Below are 22,855 nucleotides of genomic sequence, written 5' to 3'. Positions count from 1 at the left end.
GCTTCGATTAAAGACTCGAAGCTGAGTGTTAGAAAAGAGTTCTGTTTACAGCACCTTTACGTCTATTTTTAAGGACACCACATACTCTGCTTTTATTTTTTAAATCAGACCTGCTTAACCTTCACTACACTGGCTTTTGCTCATTTGTCGTGGGGAAACTGACATCTCCTTCAGTAGGTCAGTAGTGGGAAACATTGTTTCCCTTAGTCTTGTTACTTTGCTGTCATTTTTGGTAACTTTGTATCATTGTACAATGCAGTAAAATAGGGTAAATGGGTTGTTTTACCCTAGACTAACACTCAGAGGACAGAGGATTTTTGGTTACTCTTGGTGGCAGCAGGTACTTTTTTTATATATTTTACATTAGCCCTACTGCGTTTGGCTATGAACTGTGGCTAGTGTCCATACATGGCCGTGCCACATTCTTTTTGTTTTTCCTTTGGCCATCTTTTCACTAACCCTTCTTCGTGAGTTGTGAGGCCAAGAAAATCCTCATATGGACTTCCAGTGCCCGGGAAATGTGCAGTGGGAAGGGGTGTGCGTGTGTGAAACCGAAGGAGTCAAATATCCTATCCAGCAGCAGGACTTGCAGGGAGACCGTGGACACGTTGGAAGAAGGCCCGACATCCAACTTCTGCTACTGTTGGTCCTGTTTTGTTGAAGAGCTCCAATAGTCCTGCAAAGGAGCTGCGACCCTTGCAGTTGAGGGAACATCCATTCTCGATGTCAGCTCTGAGTCCTGCGAAGAAGAGCCTTCGGAAGTGTCCATGGACCACCCAGTGGCTGACCAGCTCAGAGTTTGGGCTACCATGCTGCAGACATCGCCGTACGGTGTTGGGGCCTGGAACTTGGGGGATCGCCAGTTTGTGCTACAAGACTCAACTCTGCCAAATGTTTGGGGTTCCTAGCACCAAGAGGACCCGCAATATAAAGCGGAGTCCAACCGCACTAAGTGTGTCCCCCTGCGTCGATGTGCATTGGTGGCCATTGTCCAAAACAGCTTTCCCACATCCAGTCCTCTGCTGAGAGGGGTCCTGCATTGAGTTCTTCTGCATTCTCCAACCTGAAGACATTGCACCATCATTTGTCGCAGAACCGGAGAAGTGCTCGGGGCGAGTTGTAATGATATGTATCCGAAACCCTAACTCCTTTTTACCCTGTCCTACTTACAACATCTGTTGAGGTGGCTGGGAGTGACCATAATCCAAGCTTGGAAGAAGGACCACCAGAAAACCTTGGATCCTATGGGACTCCTGAACTACCTAGTTTTCTGGTAGAGGAGATCCCTATGGGAGAGTGAAATATGGGCCAACAGAGAAAGAAACCATCCCTTGAAAGGCCTGTGGAGAAAGGTCTGCTTCCAATGGGAGGGTTCCCCTTCAGTGATGCAAATAATACAGTTGGAAGGTGGGGTACTGAAATGTAAGCACATAGAGCCCATCAGAGTAAACCTTGAGAGATTGGAGGGTCCTCAGGCTTTGTGGCCCTTTTTCCTACAGCTTGTTTGTGACATTCCCCTGGTTGTTCATCCTAGTGTCAGGATACCACCAGGGTGTTCTACCATACATTCTTGCTGGCCCAGGAAGGGGGTCCCAGGAGAAAACCATGGTAGGGGTCATACTGTCGGTCACCAGGTTGACAGGAGTGAGACAAGTATTCAGTCACTCCAGGATTAATTTTTGGAGAGAACTCCTCCGTACCAGAAACAAGGCCTAATTTAGTTAGCCTTTTGGCTCTGGATACCTCAGGCAATAAGATACAGTTGGTGGTTGCTGATCACACCACCATAGGTCTTTGTGCCAACCCACAGACAATAACTGCAAAGTCAGTCACTGACACCTTACCGAGTGTCAGCCACAGGAGGTAGATCCTCTGCTGTACCCAGTAATGGACAAACCCAGTGGAAAGAGGGCGCAGTGACCTGCCAAGTGTAACTTAGCTGTCATCCACAGGAAAATGTTCTTAATAAGAGATGTGCCACATCGCTCATGAGTTTGAATGGAGCCTTTAGTGAGCCACAGAGAAGGGAGTGGGCCCTACAAGTGTCAAACTTGTTTCCTAAAACTCTGAACACATGCGAGTGCTCTAGGCCTTGGCAGGTTTCCCAATTTAGCAAGGTAAACTATTCAGAAGGCTGTGGTAAAACAAGAAAGGTTAACAGAGTTCCCTATGAATATTATGGAGGATTCTGTCTTGAGAGAGAGAGAAGTGGAGCCCTGCTTATGGCTATAGAAAAGGAGCCAGAGAAATTGGAGTGTCTCCCTGTCCAGTGCCGAGCAGCCCTTCTAATGGCTTCAGTGAGGATGACCTAGTGTCTTATCACCTGACCCACATCAGCAAGGTGATGTGGAGAGTTGGCTGAGGCAACTGCCCCCTTGTCCCTGAAAACCACTATGACAGATTGGTGTGAACCAACCCACCAAGTTTGGGTGTTGTGGTGGTCCAGACCTACAAAACAAGAAGTTCTGACAGATGGCGAGTGATCCACCCAGTGTTGGGACAAGGACTGTTTGAGCCTTCTAGCGGTCATGAGTCCAGTTCTGAGGATCTGAAGAAACATGCATGTACATCCAGTCTGGGATTCCGTATAGACAGTAGAGCTCAGTATGCTGTCCCCAAGACAGATACACACTCCCCACCAAGAGGAGACAACTTGGTGGATCAGCTATGTACTGAAAAGTGCAGTAGCATTTGTGATCTCTCTTCGGGGTATTCAAACATATCCCTGTCAGTCTAGGCTAAGGAGGAGACAGCAGTTTCAGACTTTTCAGAGCCTTACACTTCAGTGTATTTACTTTCGAGTTGGTGGCTGCAACCAACACCTGCCAAATGAGATTAGACCCTACTGTGAATGGGAGAACGGATCTCAGAAATACATATATGGATGATATTGCAGATTCTAACCCCACGTGGAAGGGACTGGGAATAACAACGGACTGTGTGTTGGAACCTTCATCAGACCAACCTGTTCAGGGAGACAACCAAGTGTCGAACTGAACAGGAACCATTGGCCTTCCTTCAGCATATGGTTGGTGTAAGTCAAGGTAAGATTCCACCTCATGTCAGTGAAGTACATCATGTACAGCACTGAGCAACCCCCACTACCAAAGCCCAAGTGAGGACTTTTCTGGGCATCACTGGGAAACACAGAAGTGAAGTGGTAGACTATAGCAATATAGCTGTCCCTCTGACAGCCCTCACTACTTCAAGGGGACCTAAAGAATTCTTATGGACCCTGTATTCTTAGAAGGCCTTCGTTGTCCAGAAAGAACACCTAAGTCAGGCCCCTGGAATCAGGGCACCCGATTGGAAGAGACCTTTCATAGTGCAAGCAGATGCCTATGACACTGGGATAAGAGGGAATCTATCACATCTTGATGACAAAGGTGATGGACAACCTATATGTCCCATCAGCTACACCAGTTTAGGAGTGGAGAACTGAGGTGGCCCAAGGTGGAGAAGAAATGTTATTCCATTATATGGTACATTAAGAAGTTGGGGTCCCACCTCTACGTGACTCACTTCACTGTGTATACTCACCTTAAGCCTTTGAAGTGGTTGGTGGATATTAAGGAAGAGAATCCAAAGTGGCTCAGGTGGTTCATGAGTCTACAAGCCTTCATCTTCACTATTGGGCCTAGGCCAGATCCCAAATTTAGCACTGGGATAGCCGACTGGAACAGAGTACCAGTCCCCCACCTCTAGGGGTGGATTAGTTCCCCCTGCGCCAGTATGGGGTGGGGTATGGGGGGCCCAGTATTAGGTAAGATTTCTCTTTACATCACCTTTCCCTCTATTTTTATAGACCACCAAACATGTTGCTTTTATTTTTTTTAATCAGACCTGCTATATTTGCATTTTGGTGAAGCCTTAAGCTTCACTACACTCCACTAGCTTTTGCTCATTTGTCAAGGAGAAACTGACTTGTCCTTCAGGCTGTCAGTACTGGGAAACTTCGTTTCCCGTAGTCTTGTTACTTTGTTGCCACTTTTGGTAACTTTTTATCATTGTAAAATGCTTCTTACAACAATGCAGTACAATAGGGTACACTTCTTGTTTTACCCTAGATTAACACTCAGAGGATTGAGAGGATTGTTGGATAGTTGTGCCTAAGGAACAGGCTGGGGGCAGCAGTTACCATTTGCTATTTTTTGGTGTATTTTACTTTAGCCCTACCGTGCTGACCTCATTTGGCTGCCAATTGTGGCGAGTGCCCAAACATGGCTGTGCCACATGGTTTTTGGTTTGTCCCTTGGCCATCTTGTCACTAACCCTTCTTCCTGACCTGTGAAGCCAGGAAAATCTTTATATGGAATTCCAGTGTCTGGGAAAGCAGAGACCTTTTGCTGGCTACTGTGCGGTCACGTTTGTTTGCTGCCAGGAAGTGGGTTGGGACTTTCTGGTGTCAACCCACTAACTGGTTTCAGTGAGCGTGAATGGTATGCATGAGTTGTGCCACCAGTGGTCCCGATTGGACCACTGCTGGAGCGTATGCATGGAACAGATCTTTGATTGGCTAGTGGGAGTTTTGGCTCTTACCTGGCCTTTTGGATAAGAAGAGGACCCCTGCACCCATTCCAGAGAGATCCGGGAATAAACCGAAGGAGCCAAGTATACTATCCAGCTGCAAGACTTGCAAAGAGAACGTGGCCCCCGTTGGAAGGAGGCCCGGCGAGCAACTTCTGCTGCTGTTCTGGAAGAGCCCTGTCTTGTTGAACTTCAACAGTCCGGCGAAGGAGCTGCAACCCTTGGAACGGAGAGAACATCCATTCTTGATGTCAGCTCGGAGTCCTTTGAAAAAGAGCCTTCGGAAATGCCCCTGGACCACTCAGTGGCTGAATGGCTCAGAATTTGGGCTACCATGCTGCAGACGTTGCCATTCCGTGTTGAAGCCTGGAACTTGGGGGACCGCCAGCTTGTGCTATAAGACTCAACTCTGACAAATTTCGTAGTTCCAGCATCAAGGGGATCCGAGATACGTACAAAGTCTGACAGCTGCAACTGTGTCACCGTGCATTGGTGGCCATCGTCCAAAACAGCTTTCCTGCTGTTACGCTCACCTGGTCTCTGCAGGGACATTGGGGCACGGTTGCAGCCCTCCCTGGAAATGGCTTCCCTTTGTCAGGCTTCTTCACCTGCTCGTGTGTTGTGGACTGCGCTGGTTGTTGGCACTGCCCCTGCGAGGATATGAGAGGTCGTGAGAATGCTGTGATACGACTGCTGTGTCCCTCAAACCCTTCATCCCAGAATGTGGTGAGCATGCAACGACCCATATACTCTCACCTGTTTAATGATGATGGCGAGCTCTCCTTCCTGCTTCTCACTGCAGGGGCGCTTTAGATGGACCAAGTTTCTTCACTGGTCCATGTGCGTGGCAGCCCAGACCGGCTGTGGCTGAACCACTCCAAAGGTAAGTATCCTTTCAATAGTGTCTTTCCTTGATTATCATCTGTATCCTTTTGTAATGTCTTTCCTTGATTATTGTCCGTATCCTTTTATAATGTCTTTCCTTTGCTTTCTCCCAATAGGTGATATGCGGCCCAGAGGTATTTGCGATGCAAGAAGTGAGCCCCAATGGAAGAGAAGGGAGTTCACGATGTTCCAATAGATGATAAGATTGGTTTTAAGGTCAAGCACAAGGATTTGTCGGAGTGCGACCTTAGCGTAATGTCTTTGGTGATTTTCTAACCTTGTTTTGTCTTTTTCTCTTGCAGGAATTGTTTGCCGATGTCGGACTGAGGTGCTGCTATCCAGAGATCTGCCGGCGAATGAAGGATGCCTGGATCCGCGATGATGCTGGCCGAAAGTTGACTCTGGTTATGTGTTGTGGCTGGTAGCCGGAATCAGGTAAGGGTGCGCTCCGACTGGACCCTTTAAGTTGTGGAGTCTGTGGTTCTTGCCCAGTGGCCATGACACCTGCATCCAGTCCTGTGCTGTGCTGAGAGGAGGTCTGCATCGCGTTCTTCTGCATTCGCCAACCTGAAGACCTTGCACCAGCATTTGTCGCCCACTGGAGAAGTGCTCGAACCTGCAACCTATGTGCATCAAGGGCTGAAGCGGACGGCAGGAAAAGCAACTTTGGATCCTCTTCAGAACACCTGCCAAGTCCTAAGAAGAATCAGAGTATGGGGGCGAGTTGTAACGATATTTACCTGAAACCCTAACTCCCTTTTAGAAACTTTTACAACAGTTTGGCGTTGCCATTGCTTGCTCGTGCAAGCACTCGGAAAGTTGGCAACACTTTTGTTAGTTGGAATAACTTGTCCTCTATGACTTGGAACCCTGCATTGGACCCCAGATGCCCTACACTAATTTGTCCTGTCTCACAAAACTGTGTGGAGCCTTGTTGAACTTTTGGGCACAAGGCCCCTATACATCTTAAGGGATTAACTTCTTAAGTTAGTGTGGTATCCCTGTGGACCTGTAGTGCTGCATATTAATACTTACCTTCCTTTTCAGGGGTTTATGTATTTTGCCGGGCTCCAGTGATTGCATATATATATATCTTTGATTTAGTGTTGTGTGATAATCTTACAGGCTAGTAGTCATTTTTCCTAGTATTATATGGCCAGAAATAAATATTTTTATAACTGATTGTCTAAGTGTGTTCCCGGACTTTTCACTGTGCACGCTTATTGCGGACCCCTTACAAGCTCACCACCTCTTGAGACTTAGCCTAGACCACTCGTCCACATACCATGAACAGGTTTGGCTACAGCTCCCAGAGTTCTCCCCGTCACTAAACTAGGTTGGTCTTCCATACATCTGTCCACCAGGCTAGAGTATAGAAAATCAGTCCAAACAGTGAGCATTATCTCACCTAGTAAATACTATATGACATGTTTATGGGAAATGATTTTCTGTCACGATCTTGCCTTTGCTTACCTTTAACACATGTTGATTGATAAGGACATCTGTAATGCACACTTATACCACATGGTGTCTTAAGGCACTGGCCATCGAGCTACCGACTAGAATCGAAGCACCTTAAGATGTGGACGTCAACCAATGCAGATATTCTCTTTCCACCAGCACTCCACCAGCACTCTAACACTAATGTGGTTTTTAACAATGTTACTTTCTCTTTTTACAAAGGTTTCTCATTTGCAAAGTCTGGTTATGCCACTTACCACGGGACATTTTTTGTGTGGAACAAATGACTATAGCTGGTTACACATGGATTGTAGTGCAAGTTGTTTCATGGGGTATATTCTGCCTGCTATTAGGATCTCTGCAAAGTTGCCATCCCTTCCTAGAACGAAAAAAGAATCACGTTGGGAAACTTTCATTGATATCATGGGATACATAATGCCTGGAGAAGGTGTCAAACTAAAGTGTGTGAAGATCCTGAAATTATCCCGGCTGCTGGAGAAAGTGGCAAATGATACTACAATGTCCCTTTCACTGATCACTCATGAACATGTGGCTATACACAGGTAGAAAACATTTTCTTTTAGCAGCTTTCCCTTCAGCAAAATCAAAGGAACCCCCTAACATTTTTGAGATTGTTTGATTCTGGTCCTGACACTTGAAGGCAAGTAAATCCTTTTTTCTTTAGTTGCTTTTCTTAGCTTATCTCTTTTAGGGGCACTGGCAAGTCCCTAAGGCTACCAGTGGAGGAGGACTCTGTCTCCATTTGTAAGATTTCATTTTTCTTTTAATCTGAGCACATCACCTTACAGTAAAGTGGGGCAGGGGTAGTTTGCATCCCTTTTTCTTTTAGTCACATTTCTATAACTTTCTTGATGTGTCCAGGACAGGCTGGTGGTAGAGGATATTTTTCTTCTGTGTTTTTCATTTTTCTCGTGCATACTTTAGTATTTTGCACATAATGTATTTTTGAGTACAGCATACTGTAAATGGCCATGTCATGCGTATTCCTTCCTATCCTTTGGCCTTCTCCTTGGTTTCTCAAGTCAGGAAATGCCATATATGAAAAGTCCTTTCCTGTACAAAGTGACAGTGTGAGCATCTGGCTTGATTTGGGGGCAGGCAAGGGTATGTATGTTGCTGGGAAAATGTGAGGGAAGAGGCTGTCCATGATTGCACAGCCCGTGACATTTTTAATGTTGCAGATCCTTACCACTGGTGGGCTGGACGTGACTAAATGCAAGATAAAATAAAGTCTTCTGTAGACCTTTTTTAGATAATTGACGACCGCTGAAGACATCCATCATTGCCTCCAGCTAAGTCCAGGCGAATCCCTGCCTCTCTGGATTGATCTTCTGAAAACCTATGTCGGTTATTTTTCCCTTAGCCAACTTGGAACTTAAATGCTGAGCCTGTATCCCGGAACCATCTGGTGGGCTGACCAGCTCTGTCCAGGACAGCTGCTGTGCATTGACCCACAGAGTTTTGACTTGGTACTGTGTAGGTCAACAGCTTGTGGACTAAGGACACCCCCTGCAGCTGCTGCTCTTTATCTTAAAGAGGGGCCTTCTTGGAGCAGTTTCTTTGTCTCTGCCATGTGAGTCACCTGCCACTGCCTGAGTGCAGTGTGCTTAGCTGCTGCGTGCTTCCATCGTGACCTGGCGGTCGATTGTCGCTGTGCGACTCATGGTCGTCTGCATCTTGGAGTGCCTGAGTCATCAAGCTACCAAGCATCAGGAACCGTCCTGCCAGAATTCTGAACCTTCGGCTAGCAAGACCCAATCATGATCTTGAAAACGAACTCTACAACAGTGATCCTGGCCCCCTTGCAACAGAACAATTGAAGTGGGGCCAGCAAATCTATAAATCCTAGCGGTATTTTCTAACAGAATCAGACTAAGGGGGAAGATCCTGCATAGATGTCACCGGCCCCTGCACCACCTCCTCCCTTGCCTGGTTATGATCGGTGGAGTTCTACCTTTGTTGTTTCAATGCTAAAACATTATACTCACTTGTTGTTTCTTCACTTTAAAGACTCAACTCCCTACCATAGGTTTCTTGTTGGGACTTGGGAGTATAAAGGTGGCACTAAGTGAATGACTTTTTAAGTGTTGTGGGCCATATTTTATAAGGCAGGGTAATAACGTTGCCATTGCTTTTACAATGCATATCTTGAACTTCACTAGCTTTGCATTACTATTTGCTTTACTGCGCAGTCCATGTTTCATAACTGAATCATACCCAACTGATTTAAAAGTAGAATCTATGAGTTTCTCTAGTGAAAACACTCATTGTGAATGCATATATGTGTCTAGTAGTAATTCAGTGTTACTACTTACCTGTTATTTTCATTGCGTAGAGTGTTTTCAGCACTATACTTCCCAATATACCACCCCCATAGCTCCTGAAATCTAAGCCTTACTACTGTTCTTTCACTTACCTCGATTGAGTTTGACAAGACCTATGCATCTTTTTCCCTGTTCACTACAAAAGGGTGCCTCTCAGAACCATTCGTCGGGGGGGGGGGGTGTCTCTCTCTCTCTCTCTCTCTCTCTCTCTCTCTCTCTCTCTCTCACTCACACACACACACACACACACACACACACACACACACACACACACACGAAGGTTCCATATTACATGGAGGAGATTTAAAATGGCTAGGGCCTTATATAGTGTTGCACCAGCATAGTGTATTTAGAGGACTCCATTTTAAATACATAAACACTTCCTGACAAGTTGGGGGACCCGTGTTGGCACACAGAAACGAGATTTAGCCACACGCATGCTAAAGGCAGCACAAACCTTTGTTTATGTATAGCTCTACACATGCAACTAAAATCCAGATCGGTACAAGTCGTAGCTTCAAATGGAACACTGAAAATGGTTTGGAAGTTTTAATTGGAGTACACCGCTGCACAGATATTTATTCAAGAAATATATTTTTGCACCTTTCCCCAGCTACTTTAAAGGCCCCCAGCATACCGGTTAACTATTTTGAGGCCAGGACGTCGTTTTTGGGAGTGAAATTTTGTTAATCCTCACTCTCTGGATTAACTCACTTCCTTTTGGGGGCAATGACAACTCCTTAAAATGGCCAGTGGAGAGGGACCCCGTCACTCATTTAAGTCTATTGTAACACTATCACCTCCCTTATGATATGATAGTTTATTTATATAGTGCCTATACACAATGTGTTTCAAAGCGCTTCAAGGCAAGGGAGGGAACAAGGGAAAATACAATGACATTCTTACAGGCCATGAACAGTAAGGATGTGAAATTAACTATCGTACTCGGCCTGACGACATTTCAGATCGTGCGAGGGGAAGAGTGGGAAGGAAATGGAAACAGACAGGCGACTACCGTACTAGGCCTGACGACATTTCTGGTAGAGCCGGAGAAAAACAAGAGGTGAGGGAGAGGGGTTCAGAAAGGTAGGGGAGGAACAAAACAAGCGACTATCATACTAGGCCTGACGACATTTCAGATAGCGCTGGAGGGGGGTGGGGAAGAAACAGACAAGGTTGCTATCATACTAGGGTCCAGGGACAATTCTGATAGAGTGAGTGCATAAAAGAAAGTAAGGGGAGGAGATAAGAAAAGGGAGAAGGGAAAGGAGGAGAGAACAGAGAGTTAGCAGTCAAAAGAGTGGAGAAGCAAGAGGGGAGAGTGAATACAATTGCAGAAGTCAGTAGTAACACAATGTTGCACGCCAGGATACAAGATGAAGATGGGAACAGCATGATTCAGGGCCACCATGAGTCCAAGATGAAAAGGAAGTCCAGCATGAGAGTTGAGAAAGGGTGACGCACCATGAATGAATGAAGCCCAAAAAAGTCAAATCCAGCATTGGCCACAAGACGGTGATGGTGAAACCAGAATGCATCAGGACAGACTCCTGACAAAGTTTACTGGAGGGGGGATGGGGAGCAGGGTAGAAGAATCAAGCAAAATAGGCAACACCTGTGTGCGAGAATGGTGGGGGCACAAGGGAACATCATGGGGGCACCAGGGAGGGTGGTTATGGCCTGTGGGGACAGAGGGAGTAACACATGTTGGTGCACTCTTACCTACTGTCTGAGCAGGGGGTCGGGCCCTGGGTCCTCCTGGTCCGAACAGGTCCAAACAGGAATTGCCTTTTTCTTTGACTGCCCTCCACTTCGGACGCCTGAGCAAGAGACGCCCTTGATCTAAGAGTCAAGAGCAGGAAGGAAGAGGCAGGGCTAAGAAGGTGGGTGGTGCTTAGGCCAGGTGACCTAGATCCACTTGCACCTACTCCCCATCTGCAAAGGAAAAGAGGCTGGAGGGCTCCTTAAGTGGTGAAAAAGAGCAGCAGGCAGGAAGGCACCAGGTGGGCAGGGCTTGCTAAGTGGTGAAAAAGAGCGGCAGGCAGGAAGGCACCCGCTGGGCGAGCCTTAGACCAGGTGTCCTAGATCCACTTGCACCTGCTCCCCATCTGCAAAGGAAAAGAGGCTGGAGGGCTCCTCCTTAAGTAGGGAAAAAGAGCGGCAAGCAGGAAGGCACCAGGTGCGTGGGGCTTGCTAAGTGGTGAAAAAGAGCGGCAGACAGGAAGGCACCAGGTGGGCGGGGCTTGCTAAGTGGTGAAAAAGAGCGGCAGGCAGGAAGGCGACCTAGACCCACTTACACCTGCTCCCCATCTGGGAAGCTGTGATGCTTGAAATGCCTTATGGAGGGATAGGGCTTCCTAGTCCTTGCCCTAGCACTTCTCTGTGTGTATTTTCACTATGTTTCCTGCCACTGATGTCCAGCCTGGACCTCCGGCAGTGCAGCTCTTCATGTTTCCTGTTGGTGAACAACACCCAGGGGATACCCTTATGGCACCCATGGGTGATGGTACACCCTTGCACCTCTTATGTGTGTTTCTGGGCTGCTGTGTGTTGCCCCAAAGCAAGGTATGGGCTGATGGCAGCTACATGCTGACTTTGCAGGGGCTCCGAGTGTCCTCTATTTTTGGGACACCCAGGCCCTGCCATAGGGATCAATGGATTCCTGATAGAAGGCAAGATAGCCACTGTGACCTCTTGGTTTCTTTAGCCTTTTACCTTGTTTCTCAAAGCCCTGGGAAGCCCTGACTCTGTCCCTTCCTCCTGACTGGCTGTTTGGTGGAAATACCATTTATGGCTCTGGGCTGCCTCCTGTCAGACAGACTGGAGATTTCCCAGAGGCTGTGTGTTGTGGGTACGCTCTAGGGGTGGGACCTGTGTGATGTCTGAAGTGAACTCACATTCTGTGTTATGGGTGTCTGGTTTCTGTGGGTGACAGAATGTCTGAGATAGTCCTGACTGAAACTGACATGAATGCAGTGTAGTATGCTGAAAGGCTGGCTGCTTACTCCAATCCGCATTCTTTGTTATGGGTGTCTGAGTGGAGGGAATGGCCTGAATGCCTGCCTGTGAGCCTGAATGGCTGCCTGCATGAATGCCCTTCTATGTAATTGGTTGACTGAGCCTGGCTCAGCCAGAGTGAATGGGGAACAGATGTGTATATCTGGGGACCTCTCACTTATCAATTTGTTCAGAAGCTGAAGTCGAAGCTGAAGCAATAAGAAGCTGTCCCTTAAGGCCCAGCTGTTGGAGAAGTCTGCTGCTGCATTTTCTTCCTGTAATCCAAAAGCTGCTTTGTTCTTCCAAGGACTGATCCAGAGAGGACTTGCAAAGCAGACCTCTCCCCGATGTACGAGGGACCATCGTGCAAACTGCAACTCTTCATCAGAAGTACCCTGGAAGCCAGTCCTGTTTGCCTGCCATCCGGAGAAGGAGTCTATGAGTCCTGAAGAGGAGTGCCTGGACATTGAGTCCACTGGTGTTGCCCAAGGTCCAGAGGTGTGTTTCCTGACCACTAGAAGCAATTGATGTCTACCACCCCGAGGAGGGGGTACCCTGGCATAGTGCTGCTGGACACCCAAAGCTGTGAAAGTTCCAAACTGCCTAAAAAAATGACAAGGGACATCCTTTTCATCATCACTGACCACTTTTTCCCACCGGAGAGAGTCCAGAGTCGCTAAGGAAGGTCAGTAGGAAGGTCAGTAGGTTGTTTCCCGCCATCAGAAGCTAACAAAGTGATGAGGGTGCGTGGTCCAATCCGGTGGACATCTTCAGGTCACCAGAAGCCATCCAGATGGCTGTGCTGCAGTTGCAGCACCGAAGAACCGAAAGGTGGAAAACTGCGATATTCCCGAAGCCCGACACCAAAAGTGACCTATGCAGCTGTCACCGCCAGAAGTCACTGAAGAGTTCCAGGGGTTTTACTCTCATCTGCCAAGCCTTTAAGCAGCCAACAGCAAGTTTCATCTTCACAGGACATCTACAGTCAGAGAAATCGTCAACCAAAGGAGATCACTGCAAAGAGCAAAACTGCTGCACTTCAGCAAAGGGGGTCAATCCTCGGAGGGTATCGTCGAGTGAAACCGAGAAACTCTGCCACTTCACCTGAGAAGGCACCAAAAGGTACTGTGACGGGGAAAGCATCTTCTAGCCTCGGGAGTCATCCAGGGGTCCCAGATTCCTCTTGGGGTGGTAGAACCTTTTAAAGAAAGCAGAAGGTTATTGAACATTACTGGACTGGGTTGTAAAAGACAAGATAAGTTACGCCCTAACTTTTCCAATAAAGGTTGCCCAGGTTGGGGGGTTTGGAGGGGGATCTACACACGCAATTGTATATCTAGTCTAAAGAAAGCATTCTGCCACTATTCACAACTAACCTGCCTTTCTTGCATATTCTGTGCTCATACACCTCACTTAAGAATTCACATGCCTATTTAAAACTGTCTGCAGTTAGTGCATCTATTACTGAATTTAAGTATTATGTGGTACCAGAGAGTGCATATATTTGCCATTCTTTGACAAAGTATTTCCATGTACAAAGTGTTATTTAAATGTATTCCTGAATCTTATTTTAAATAACGAAGCTGTGCTATCACCTTAACACAGTGTGTGGACATTCCTTTGGGGCTTATTGGAGACTCACTGTACTTAAAAACCTGCCTGCATCACCTCCTGAAAGCTTAAGCCTGGCTGCTCGAACACTACTACCACATTGAGAGCCCAGGCTGGGGTATTCTGTGGCTCTACCCTACCATATATAGGGCATAAATACAGATACCCCCCTCCAGTATTTACAGAAGCAGTGTAGGGAATCATTAATGTCCCTTTACTTTTGGCCTATGGGTATTTTTCCCATATTAATTGAGGCCAGTCTATGGGTAATTCTTCCCATACTAAGCAAAGCTCAGGAACTAGTGGTAGCAGTACCTTTATTTTTTACCTTTTTGAGTGAATCCCTGTGCACCTTTTATTTTCCACTGCATACTAGCAGTTTGTTCAATAACATGCTCAAAAAGTCTGCCCATGTTGTTTGAGCCTTATAGATAAGCTTCTCTATCCTTTTGGCTATCCTCTTCCCGGACAGATGTACGATGTGGCTATATATGGCTACCCTCGAAAGCTCTATATACGTTGCCTTTTGAATGCATGGAATTTGTTCAGGGTGCCGACTGTTCAATATATAGTCCAGGATCTTGTGCGAGACCATGGCTATATGTAAAGTTGGCTGTCAATGACTGGACAGCCACCCAGAATTTGACAGATTCTGGTCCACTGATATTTGGCAGTGCTTTATCTAGAGCAATTCTTGAGGTGACCACTTGATCCAAGGACCCGAAGCCAAAGAGGCCCCAGATAGATGATGGAAGACTGCTGCTTCGACAACCATTGTCCAGGTCATCTTCTGCAAGCTTCAGCTCTGCTCGGCTATTGACAGGGGAGACATTCCATAGAACCTCTCTCACTTGAATTGGTGGATATCACCACTTCCGAGTCTTGCATTAATGAGCTCATCCTCCTGATGCTCTGAAGAGTTGTGGGCTTTTAGATGAGACTTCTGTTGCTTGAATCTCGCGCAGCTTGGTGGTGTGAAACTTGAATTGCATCCTCCCGGTGGGACCTGGATGTCACTGCTCTGCTATCAAGGCGAGGCGACCCAGTGATGTACCGAGTCATCATGCCTGCAGATCCTGTGCAGGGTCACCTCAACTGCTTACTGCATAGATGGTGTCATGCGAGTCCTCCAACTTTGTGGGAAAGCACGAGTTCTTAATGTTCTTCAACCTGAGTCTAGCCTTCTGAACTGTGATGTTGCTGGTGGAGAACTGAACCTCTGAATCACCGGATCCAGTTTTCAAAGTTATCTAAATTACACTTTGCAACCACGACTCCAGCACCTACAATGCTGGAACCTACAGAGCGAGCCACGAGACCCTAACGGCTTTGACTTGCCTTATGTCTGTTCCGATTTGAGTAAAAGAGCTGGTTTGCTTACAGGTCTTGAAGTCCCACTTGTCCCAATTTGATGACATTGAGCGATGATCCATGAATTTGGAGGCCATAGGAATCCTGTCTGGGGCCTGAAAGACAGGAATTTGCAGATGCCATTTTCCTTCACAGGAAACCCGCTTGTTAATTCTTACAAATGTGTAGTAGTACCCTCTGCTAAATTGAACCATCTATTCCCTATGGGAAAACTATGAAAAACTTTTAAACTCCAAAAAAAGAGCCAAACTTGGTGACTTACCTAGACCTTTGCGGCACACCTAATATTAGGTTTGAAATTGGGCTCATTACATTTAGCTATTGTGGGCTTGTAGAAACCAATAAATTATAAGGACTGTGATAAGTTGCGTAACATTCTGTTTCACCACTTTAGATTACATGTTAACAGTAATTCGCTTTAAACAGTACATTTTAAAGTATGTGTCCCCCATTTAGAAAACCAAACTGTAATTGAATATACTGTTTTACTTTTATTACTTGGCCTGAATGCATTTTTTGTTGTTAAATGGATAACTTGTGTGGACAATCTATTGCTTGACAAACACTTGTGTGTGTTAACTGTATCATACACCAAGCTCCGGAACCAAGTCTCATATTTGCTGTCCATCCTTGTTACAAAGTGAGTTTGGTTGGACTTTTGTGTTAAACCTCTGCTGGTCCACAAAAGTTGCCTTTGCCGAACCCCACACCAAGAATGGCTCTAACAGCAATTACTTCTTAGTATAATTGTAGCCTGGCATGTTGTACAGGGCGACAGCCCTACCGCCTCTTGGTAACAGAGCTAAAGGAAAATCTGTTAGGGGTGTTACGAAGTCACTACCTGTGGCAGGACTTAGAAAAGCCAAGCTAAGGTGAGCAAAGTTATTCACAACCCAAATTGAGCAAATCCACTCTCTTAAGTAGCGTTGACAAAGCAGAAAGGGTGAACTAAGGAGGAAGGGGGCACTGTTGTGGTGTACAGAAACACTTACCAGAAATAAAAAAAAGTAAAAAAGACCTACAAAGGTGAATATAATAAATTATTATACTCACCTTTGTGGGTCTTTTTTACGAACGATATTTATTACAGAACTATACTAAAGTACACTAAGTATTTTAAAGTAATTAAAAATAATTTCGTGCATATATACAGCTCATAATTGGGTAACTGACTATGGGTTACACGCTACTTTCTAACTACTAGCAGTTATTCAAACAATTGAATTTGCCAAAAGTAGGGGAAAAACGTGATACATACACACATCAGATCAGCCTTATAACTACTAGGTACTGAACATCATGAACTAAGTCGGTATAGTCCCATTCCCACTTCCTTCCAGCTCATACACATTTGTAGAGCCTTTGCGGGCTTCCTGCAAGAAGCCTGCCAAGGTACATGAAGAGGAATCCCCTCACCTGGCAATGTCAAAGATAGGCCATCTTGAACAGAACTTAAAAAAGTAATCGCATGCTAACGCACCAACAAAAAGGGTAAAACCGTAATGAACGCCACCAGCCTGTTGAGAGGCTGCCTGGAAAGTAGTAAAATACTACTTACGACCAAGACAAAGGGACACAAAGTGTCTCCACAGTCAGTCAAGGCACCCAACCTCCCGCCCCCCCCCCCCTCCAACCTCCAATACCCCTGAAGGCATGGCCAGAGGAAGCACGGGAGCTAGGAGTTTTTAACTTAAATAGGGTGGTACCAGCCCCTGGCATGGGAGGGCTTAAGCCTCCCACTTTACACGAAGATGGCAGAAGTCCGCCTTGATGTCAAGAGTGCTAAACCCTGGGAGCAGATTATTTAAATTTAAACATTAAAGTGGCAGCAGCAGCAGCAAACATACAGTGGCAGATGACAAAAGCCAGGCCAGGCGATATTAATATACCCTTTCATGAGCTTTCAAAACTGTCATGCAGCCAACCCTAGTCACGCCCCACTCACCCAAAATACATTTAAGGCTGGCTCCACCAGCCAGCCAGCTCAGCGAATCTCTTTAAGGCGCCCCTGTGCTGGCCAGCGCCCTATGTAAAAGAAAAGCTCCCGGCACAAGCTCAGGAAGCTTTTCTGTTCTGAAGACTAGGAAACTCACAGATCTGTTCCCAAGCCCAGCTTCCGAGGATTTAGCACTAGGCTGAATGCAGAAACAGCCAGCCTCACATCCTGTTCAAAAGATGTCCAGTTTGGTATATATATATCTTGCAATTTACAGACTTTTTTTGTTAGGGTTTGTATTGTAACCAGTGAAAACAGCAGAGTTCAACTTTCATTACTCACTCCAAAAGAATGGCAACAATTTTAAATCAGAAACATGCTTTTTGCATAAATTGCACATTTCTTATGTTCCCAAAAGGCGCTCTGCTTTTTATACAAAAAGCCAGGTTTGGCCGAGAGTATTTCTTTTTCAGCCTGCGGCGCCCTATTCAAGTGAAAAGTTCCCCCACTCCAACACAGGAGCAGGGAGCTTTTCAATTAATAAGTCGCTTGCACCATGCCAGCTCGGGCAGCCTTTGAAATGCTTCCCTAAACTGGCGTGATGGCAGCACCCTATTAAAGTGTAAAGCTCCCAGCTCCAGTGTCAGAGGCGTAGCTAGGACTGTTCAACAAGTGGGGCCTAGAGCTTATGTACTGGGAGCCACCCTACGGCGGAGCCTGGAGAGGAAAGTGGGTTTGGATCTGCCCCAGCCTGAATGTGCAGGAGCGACAGAGTAGAAAGGGAGCACAAACCAATCAAGGTGGGGTCTATGGGGCTCTCACCCGTGTTTTGTTCTTCAAAAAATGGGTTAACATAGTGCATTTTAAAGAACAGTTTGTGATAAATTAGGTAATAAGCCACACAGGCTACAATTGGTTTTGTAGTATAACGCATGAAAATAATCTATTGCCAAGACACCAACAATGCACCAGAGTCTTTGCCAATGCATTTTCATAATGCCTTTGCCGACTACATGCCAGTACTCTTCTAGTGCACTGATGTATGCCAGGATTCACACACAAAAAAATACTCATGTTTGCTATGCCCATAATGCTACTAAAGCAAAACATGTTCATACTTCCTCTGCCAATATATCCCAGTGTCCAGACCTAAGAACATACCCCTGTTGGCTTTTCCTTAATGCCAGTAAAAAAGAAAAACAAGCCACAGTTGGCAACACAAATTATCCTACCACCATGTAAGAACACATGTTGTATTTGCCCCCGAAAGCCTGTACAAATGTCATACCACAGTTAGTAAACATTGCCGTGCAGGCTGCGCAAAAGCCGCGCGTCCCATGCAAAAACACAGTACAAAATGTATGCCACAGTATGGAAACATGCTCCCATGTAAGAATGTCATCATGTTGACTTTGACCTTAATGCAAGAACAACATTCCATGCCACAGTAGTCATGCACCCATACACCTTCTCTGTCATTGGCACGAGCACCCAGAACATACACTGCATTCAAATTCATACAGGCACTCGCATCGATGTACATCATTACCAATGCCCACTCAGGTCCTTCCTTGTCTACGCCTCTGTGCCCCGTCCTGGTGTGGCAGTGGCATCCTATTCAAATGAAAAGCTCCCTGCTTCCGTGCTGGCTCGCTCGGCGCAAGCACAAGAGCAGGAAGATTTTCATTTAAAGAGGACACTTCTAACTTGGAATGGCATGGCAGTGGCAACCTTTGTAAAAGAAATGCTGCTCTCCCAAGCTAGCGAGCCAGTGGCGCCCAATGTATGTGAAATGCTCCTCCAACACGGGAGGAGCTTTTCACCCAGGTAGGGTGCCACTGCAGCACCAGCATGGGGGAGCCTTTTATTTTACACAGGACGCCACTGCAGCAAAGGAGCTTTTTTCAAGATCCTCCATACTGCAGTCGCAGAGGCTATGGTGCCCTATGTAAATAATATGTGGCTCCCTGGGCAACCGCCCATCGCGCCCATGCCCAAAAATCATAGACGCCAAACTAAGGGAAGAGGCCTCCCCTGACGGGAACCTTAAAACAAGGGTCTAATGTCCCCAAAACACAAGTAAATGTAGGAAGCTAGTGACATTTTAAAAAAAGGCCAATTCAAAAAATCCCAGTGAGTCCAACAGTAATGCTGGGAGGCTAAAGACAGTGCAGAAAGAACAAGTCCCTAACAATAATACTTTTAAAAAATTGAAATACATTTCTAACAAGTTATTCGGCTTTTGTTTCTATTTTTGGGAATTATTCTAGAAAGCTCAGTTATTCATTTTTATATTGCAATATGTTAATAAGATCTGTTATGTACATCTTCAAGTGAACCTTTAAGGAAAGAATATATTGAACTGAATAAACATTCTATTTCACAAAACATTTTGGATATTACCATTTGGCAGCTGTTAGTTGCATTTCAATAGGCTTATCTCTCTGCAACATTTTCGCAAAGATCTGTGGTAAAAGTTCACCATCGACCAACACTAAGAGAAAGTGAGAGGAAAGCACAAGGTTAAGCATTTTAATGATGAATTAATTTTAAAAAGGCACAAAAGGTCAGTAAACAAATGCTGCTCACCATTTACCAAGGTCATTGATACTTGCGGGTTCTCGAAAGCAAATACAGAAAAACATTTAAGTGCTTGCATTCGTACCTGTAGAAGAAAATACAAAAACATTACTTTACACATCTGATCCCAAATCCGCTGTGCATTAGAGGCCCTCAAATTTTAAAAATGATTCATATATATTTTACAAAGATCTAAACATGTATACATTATTTTCTTCCCTTTCATCAAGTTGACCCATGCTATGCAACAGTGTCAAATAAGGAAGCTGACACAAATGTGGCATAGTGGTGGTTATAGACTTATCTGTAAAATAATGGAATAGTGTTCTTTGGACTGGATACCGCAACTGTTGAAATCTTAGCCTATTTTTAGTTTAATTTATGTATGTATTGTGAAAAATGTATTTCCTATTTAGGCTGGTTGTCTTTTTTTCTCTTTTTTATATGATGTATAGTAGTAATTTATTTTCTGATATTTTCTTATATTTTGTAAAGGTTCATGGTAGAACCACATACAAATAAAAACATAAAAAATATTTTTTTTAAAATACTTATTTGTGCATAACAAAGCCCTCCCTATCCCTATCTTCTAAGAGGGGACTCCCTGCCTCAAAACTAACACTAAAGGGTCAGTCAGAATGTCCGTCAAATCAAACTCCACCGTCCTGTGCCACACCCTACTTCTATCCCTCATACTACAACCAAAGGATAATCGAACAGAAAGTTCCTTCTTTAGGAAAATGTCTCCCTGCTCCGTTTGCTCGGATACGTTTAAAAGAATGTTGCCTAGCAACAAGAATGCCAAGAGGGATGACTCCCTTCCCCTGGCCAGCGGGTTTCGCACAGCTTTTATACAATTCCACATACAGGAGAATGGCTCACTTCACCTGGTGTAGATCAATACAATTTCCAATAAAGCACAGTTCACAGCCAGGCCTGGGAAATTAATCCTTTCCCCTGGCGCATTCAGAGTATTTTCCAAGAACTTTAGCATCTTCGCTAGGAGAATGACTACCTTCTCCTGTCTAAAAAGTTATTTCTCACAATCTTTGTTTTGATATAGACTTTGCCACTTTGTTTTGGTATTAGCATAGTCCCAAATATTTCTTAGTTGATCACTAGGCTTCGTTCAGACACTGTGACAAGGAAGTTCTCCTTGCTTGTTCAGTTCCCTTTTGTTGGGGTCCCAGACCCTTCTCTGGTGGTCAGTGGACTTATTGTTGCCACTGCAATGAGAAAGCTCTCCTCCGATGCTTTGCTTGTACCGGTTAGGGTCTCTGACCCGTCTCTGATGGTCAGTGGGTTTACTGTCGCCACTGTGATGAGGAAGTTCTCTTCAGATGCTGGGTTTTTACTGGTTAGGGTCTCTGACTAGTCTCTGGTGGTCAGTGGGATTGTTGTCGCCACAGCAATGAGGAAGCTCTCTTCGGATATGTTGGTGTCCCGGACCAGTACATCTTCCACCTTTGTGTCCCCTACAGTTCTCTCGCACCTCCTGTTTCCTTCTGAGGGATGTCAGCATGCCACTGGGACTTCTTGGGACTGGGGATCTTTTCTCCGATGCACTGGGCTTCTCTCTCCGGTTTCCACAGCACCGCAGCGGCTACATGTTCTGGTATGTTGCTCAGCTCTTCTCTCCTGCTTCGCTTTCAGGTACGCGTTAGCTCAACTACCAGAGAACTAATTCCGCACCTCGCCGGCGTTCTATGCTCTCCTCCGTCTCTGGTCTGCCCACAGCGTTTGAAACTCCCGCTGGTTTCCTCACAGGTTGCTGGCTGGGTTTGACATCTCTGTTAGTCCATCGTCCATACTTATACAATGTTGACAGTACAGCCCTGGTGAATTGTACAAGTCCTTCGTCTCCATTGATAACTTAATCCTCATGCCTCCTCGTACAAGTACTAACACAGTCAATGATCCTCATGTCTCCTGTGCTCTTGTTCGTCCTAGTACTTTTGCCTTTGGCTTGATCTACTGTGTTACAACAATACCTAGGTTTGCATTCAATAACATGGTTCTGAACAGGGGGAGGGCTAGGGAATGGTGGGGTGTGACAACAGTCAATGAGCTGTACACCAGGTGATTGCCCTTGTCCCCAGAGGGGGGGTCCCTCCACATGAGGTCCTCCCACATTTAACCACCCTAAGGTGGACTATTGGGTAGCAGCTGCACCTCCCTAGCCTTATGGAAAAGGGTTCTCCCTTCGGGAGAAGTGATGACACCATGTGAATGGTCAGAGATAGTATTTGTATATGGTGATAACTTGCCATTGACCGCCATACCCCGAAGGCGGCCACCATTAAATCAGGAGCATCTACCCATCTTAACGTTATGGAAAGTAAATATAGGAATCTTGCAACATGACGGGCACTAGAAGAAACAAATTACTTACCTTCTCTAGGTCTAGAGTCCTACCTAAATAAAACAGTGTTCTTGCCACATACAAATCGTGGAGGGCCTCCTCAGTGGTAGAACAATGAGGTTGAGGCTAAAAAACAGCTAAATACTTTTCCTAGTTCAAATGAAAATCAGAGAGGACCATGGCGATGAAGGACGAAATTATCCTCAGAACCACCTTGTGGGCATGAAAGACCATGTGGCAAAGCCCCCTGTCTGATCATACAGACAATTTGGGATGTGGCTCAGTGGGCTAGGTGACAGCCCAAGCCACTGTATGCTGTGCTCAGTAGCGAAAATGGAATGTAACCCTGAATTACTCTGCCACTATCTGAAGGGATCAGTCACATGCTTATGCCCAGGTCAGTAATGCGAGTGTGAACCCTCCCATTGTATCAGTCCATCAGGGCAGCTTAATTAAAACATCCCACACCTGCCCACACTCCTGGGTATAACCTGCAGTGTTGCGAGAATGCTCCCCTCCCAAGTTGAGAGTTTGCAGCTCTTTCCAAACAGACATCCAACTACAATGAAGAAAAAAGTACATTGATCTAGAAGGGAAAACATTTAATTTCAATGGACACCATTACTATACACAGTAACATTGTCAAAACATCCTTCGAAACATCATGGAAGTTACCTCACCACTTAAAAGGGATGCGCAATTAATCAGGCATTCCCACAAATAAAATGTTTCAATCCTGCGACTGTCCGGCCTGGGATTGTATAAGAGAGAAAACCACAC

The 22,855-nt window shown here is 45.7% G+C and overlaps 1 protein-coding gene across 7 annotated transcripts in view; it reads right to left on the bottom strand.

Annotated features, from left to right (window-relative positions):
* Positions 1–22,855, bottom strand: part of ARMC8 (armadillo repeat containing 8) — a 1,620,024-nt gene that overhangs the window by 998,478 nt on the left and 598,691 nt on the right. For all 7 annotated transcript variants that reach the window (XM_069615827.1, XM_069615825.1, XM_069615821.1 and 4 more), the window contains 2 exons: positions 19,723–19,798; positions 19,537–19,627 (listed from right to left, as the gene is read on the bottom strand). In XM_069615827.1, the coding sequence (XP_069471928.1) occupies positions 19,537–19,627; positions 19,723–19,798 (167 nt within the window). The remainder of the gene's footprint in view (positions 1–19,536; positions 19,628–19,722; positions 19,799–22,855) is intronic.

This window comes from Ambystoma mexicanum, chromosome 9 (assembly GCF_040938575.1).
Source record: "Ambystoma mexicanum isolate Mex_15411 chromosome 9, UKY_AmexF1_1, whole genome shotgun sequence".
Taxonomy (NCBI): Eukaryota; Metazoa; Chordata; class Amphibia; order Caudata; family Ambystomatidae; genus Ambystoma; species Ambystoma mexicanum.
This window is presented reverse-complemented; position numbering and strand designations above follow the sequence as displayed.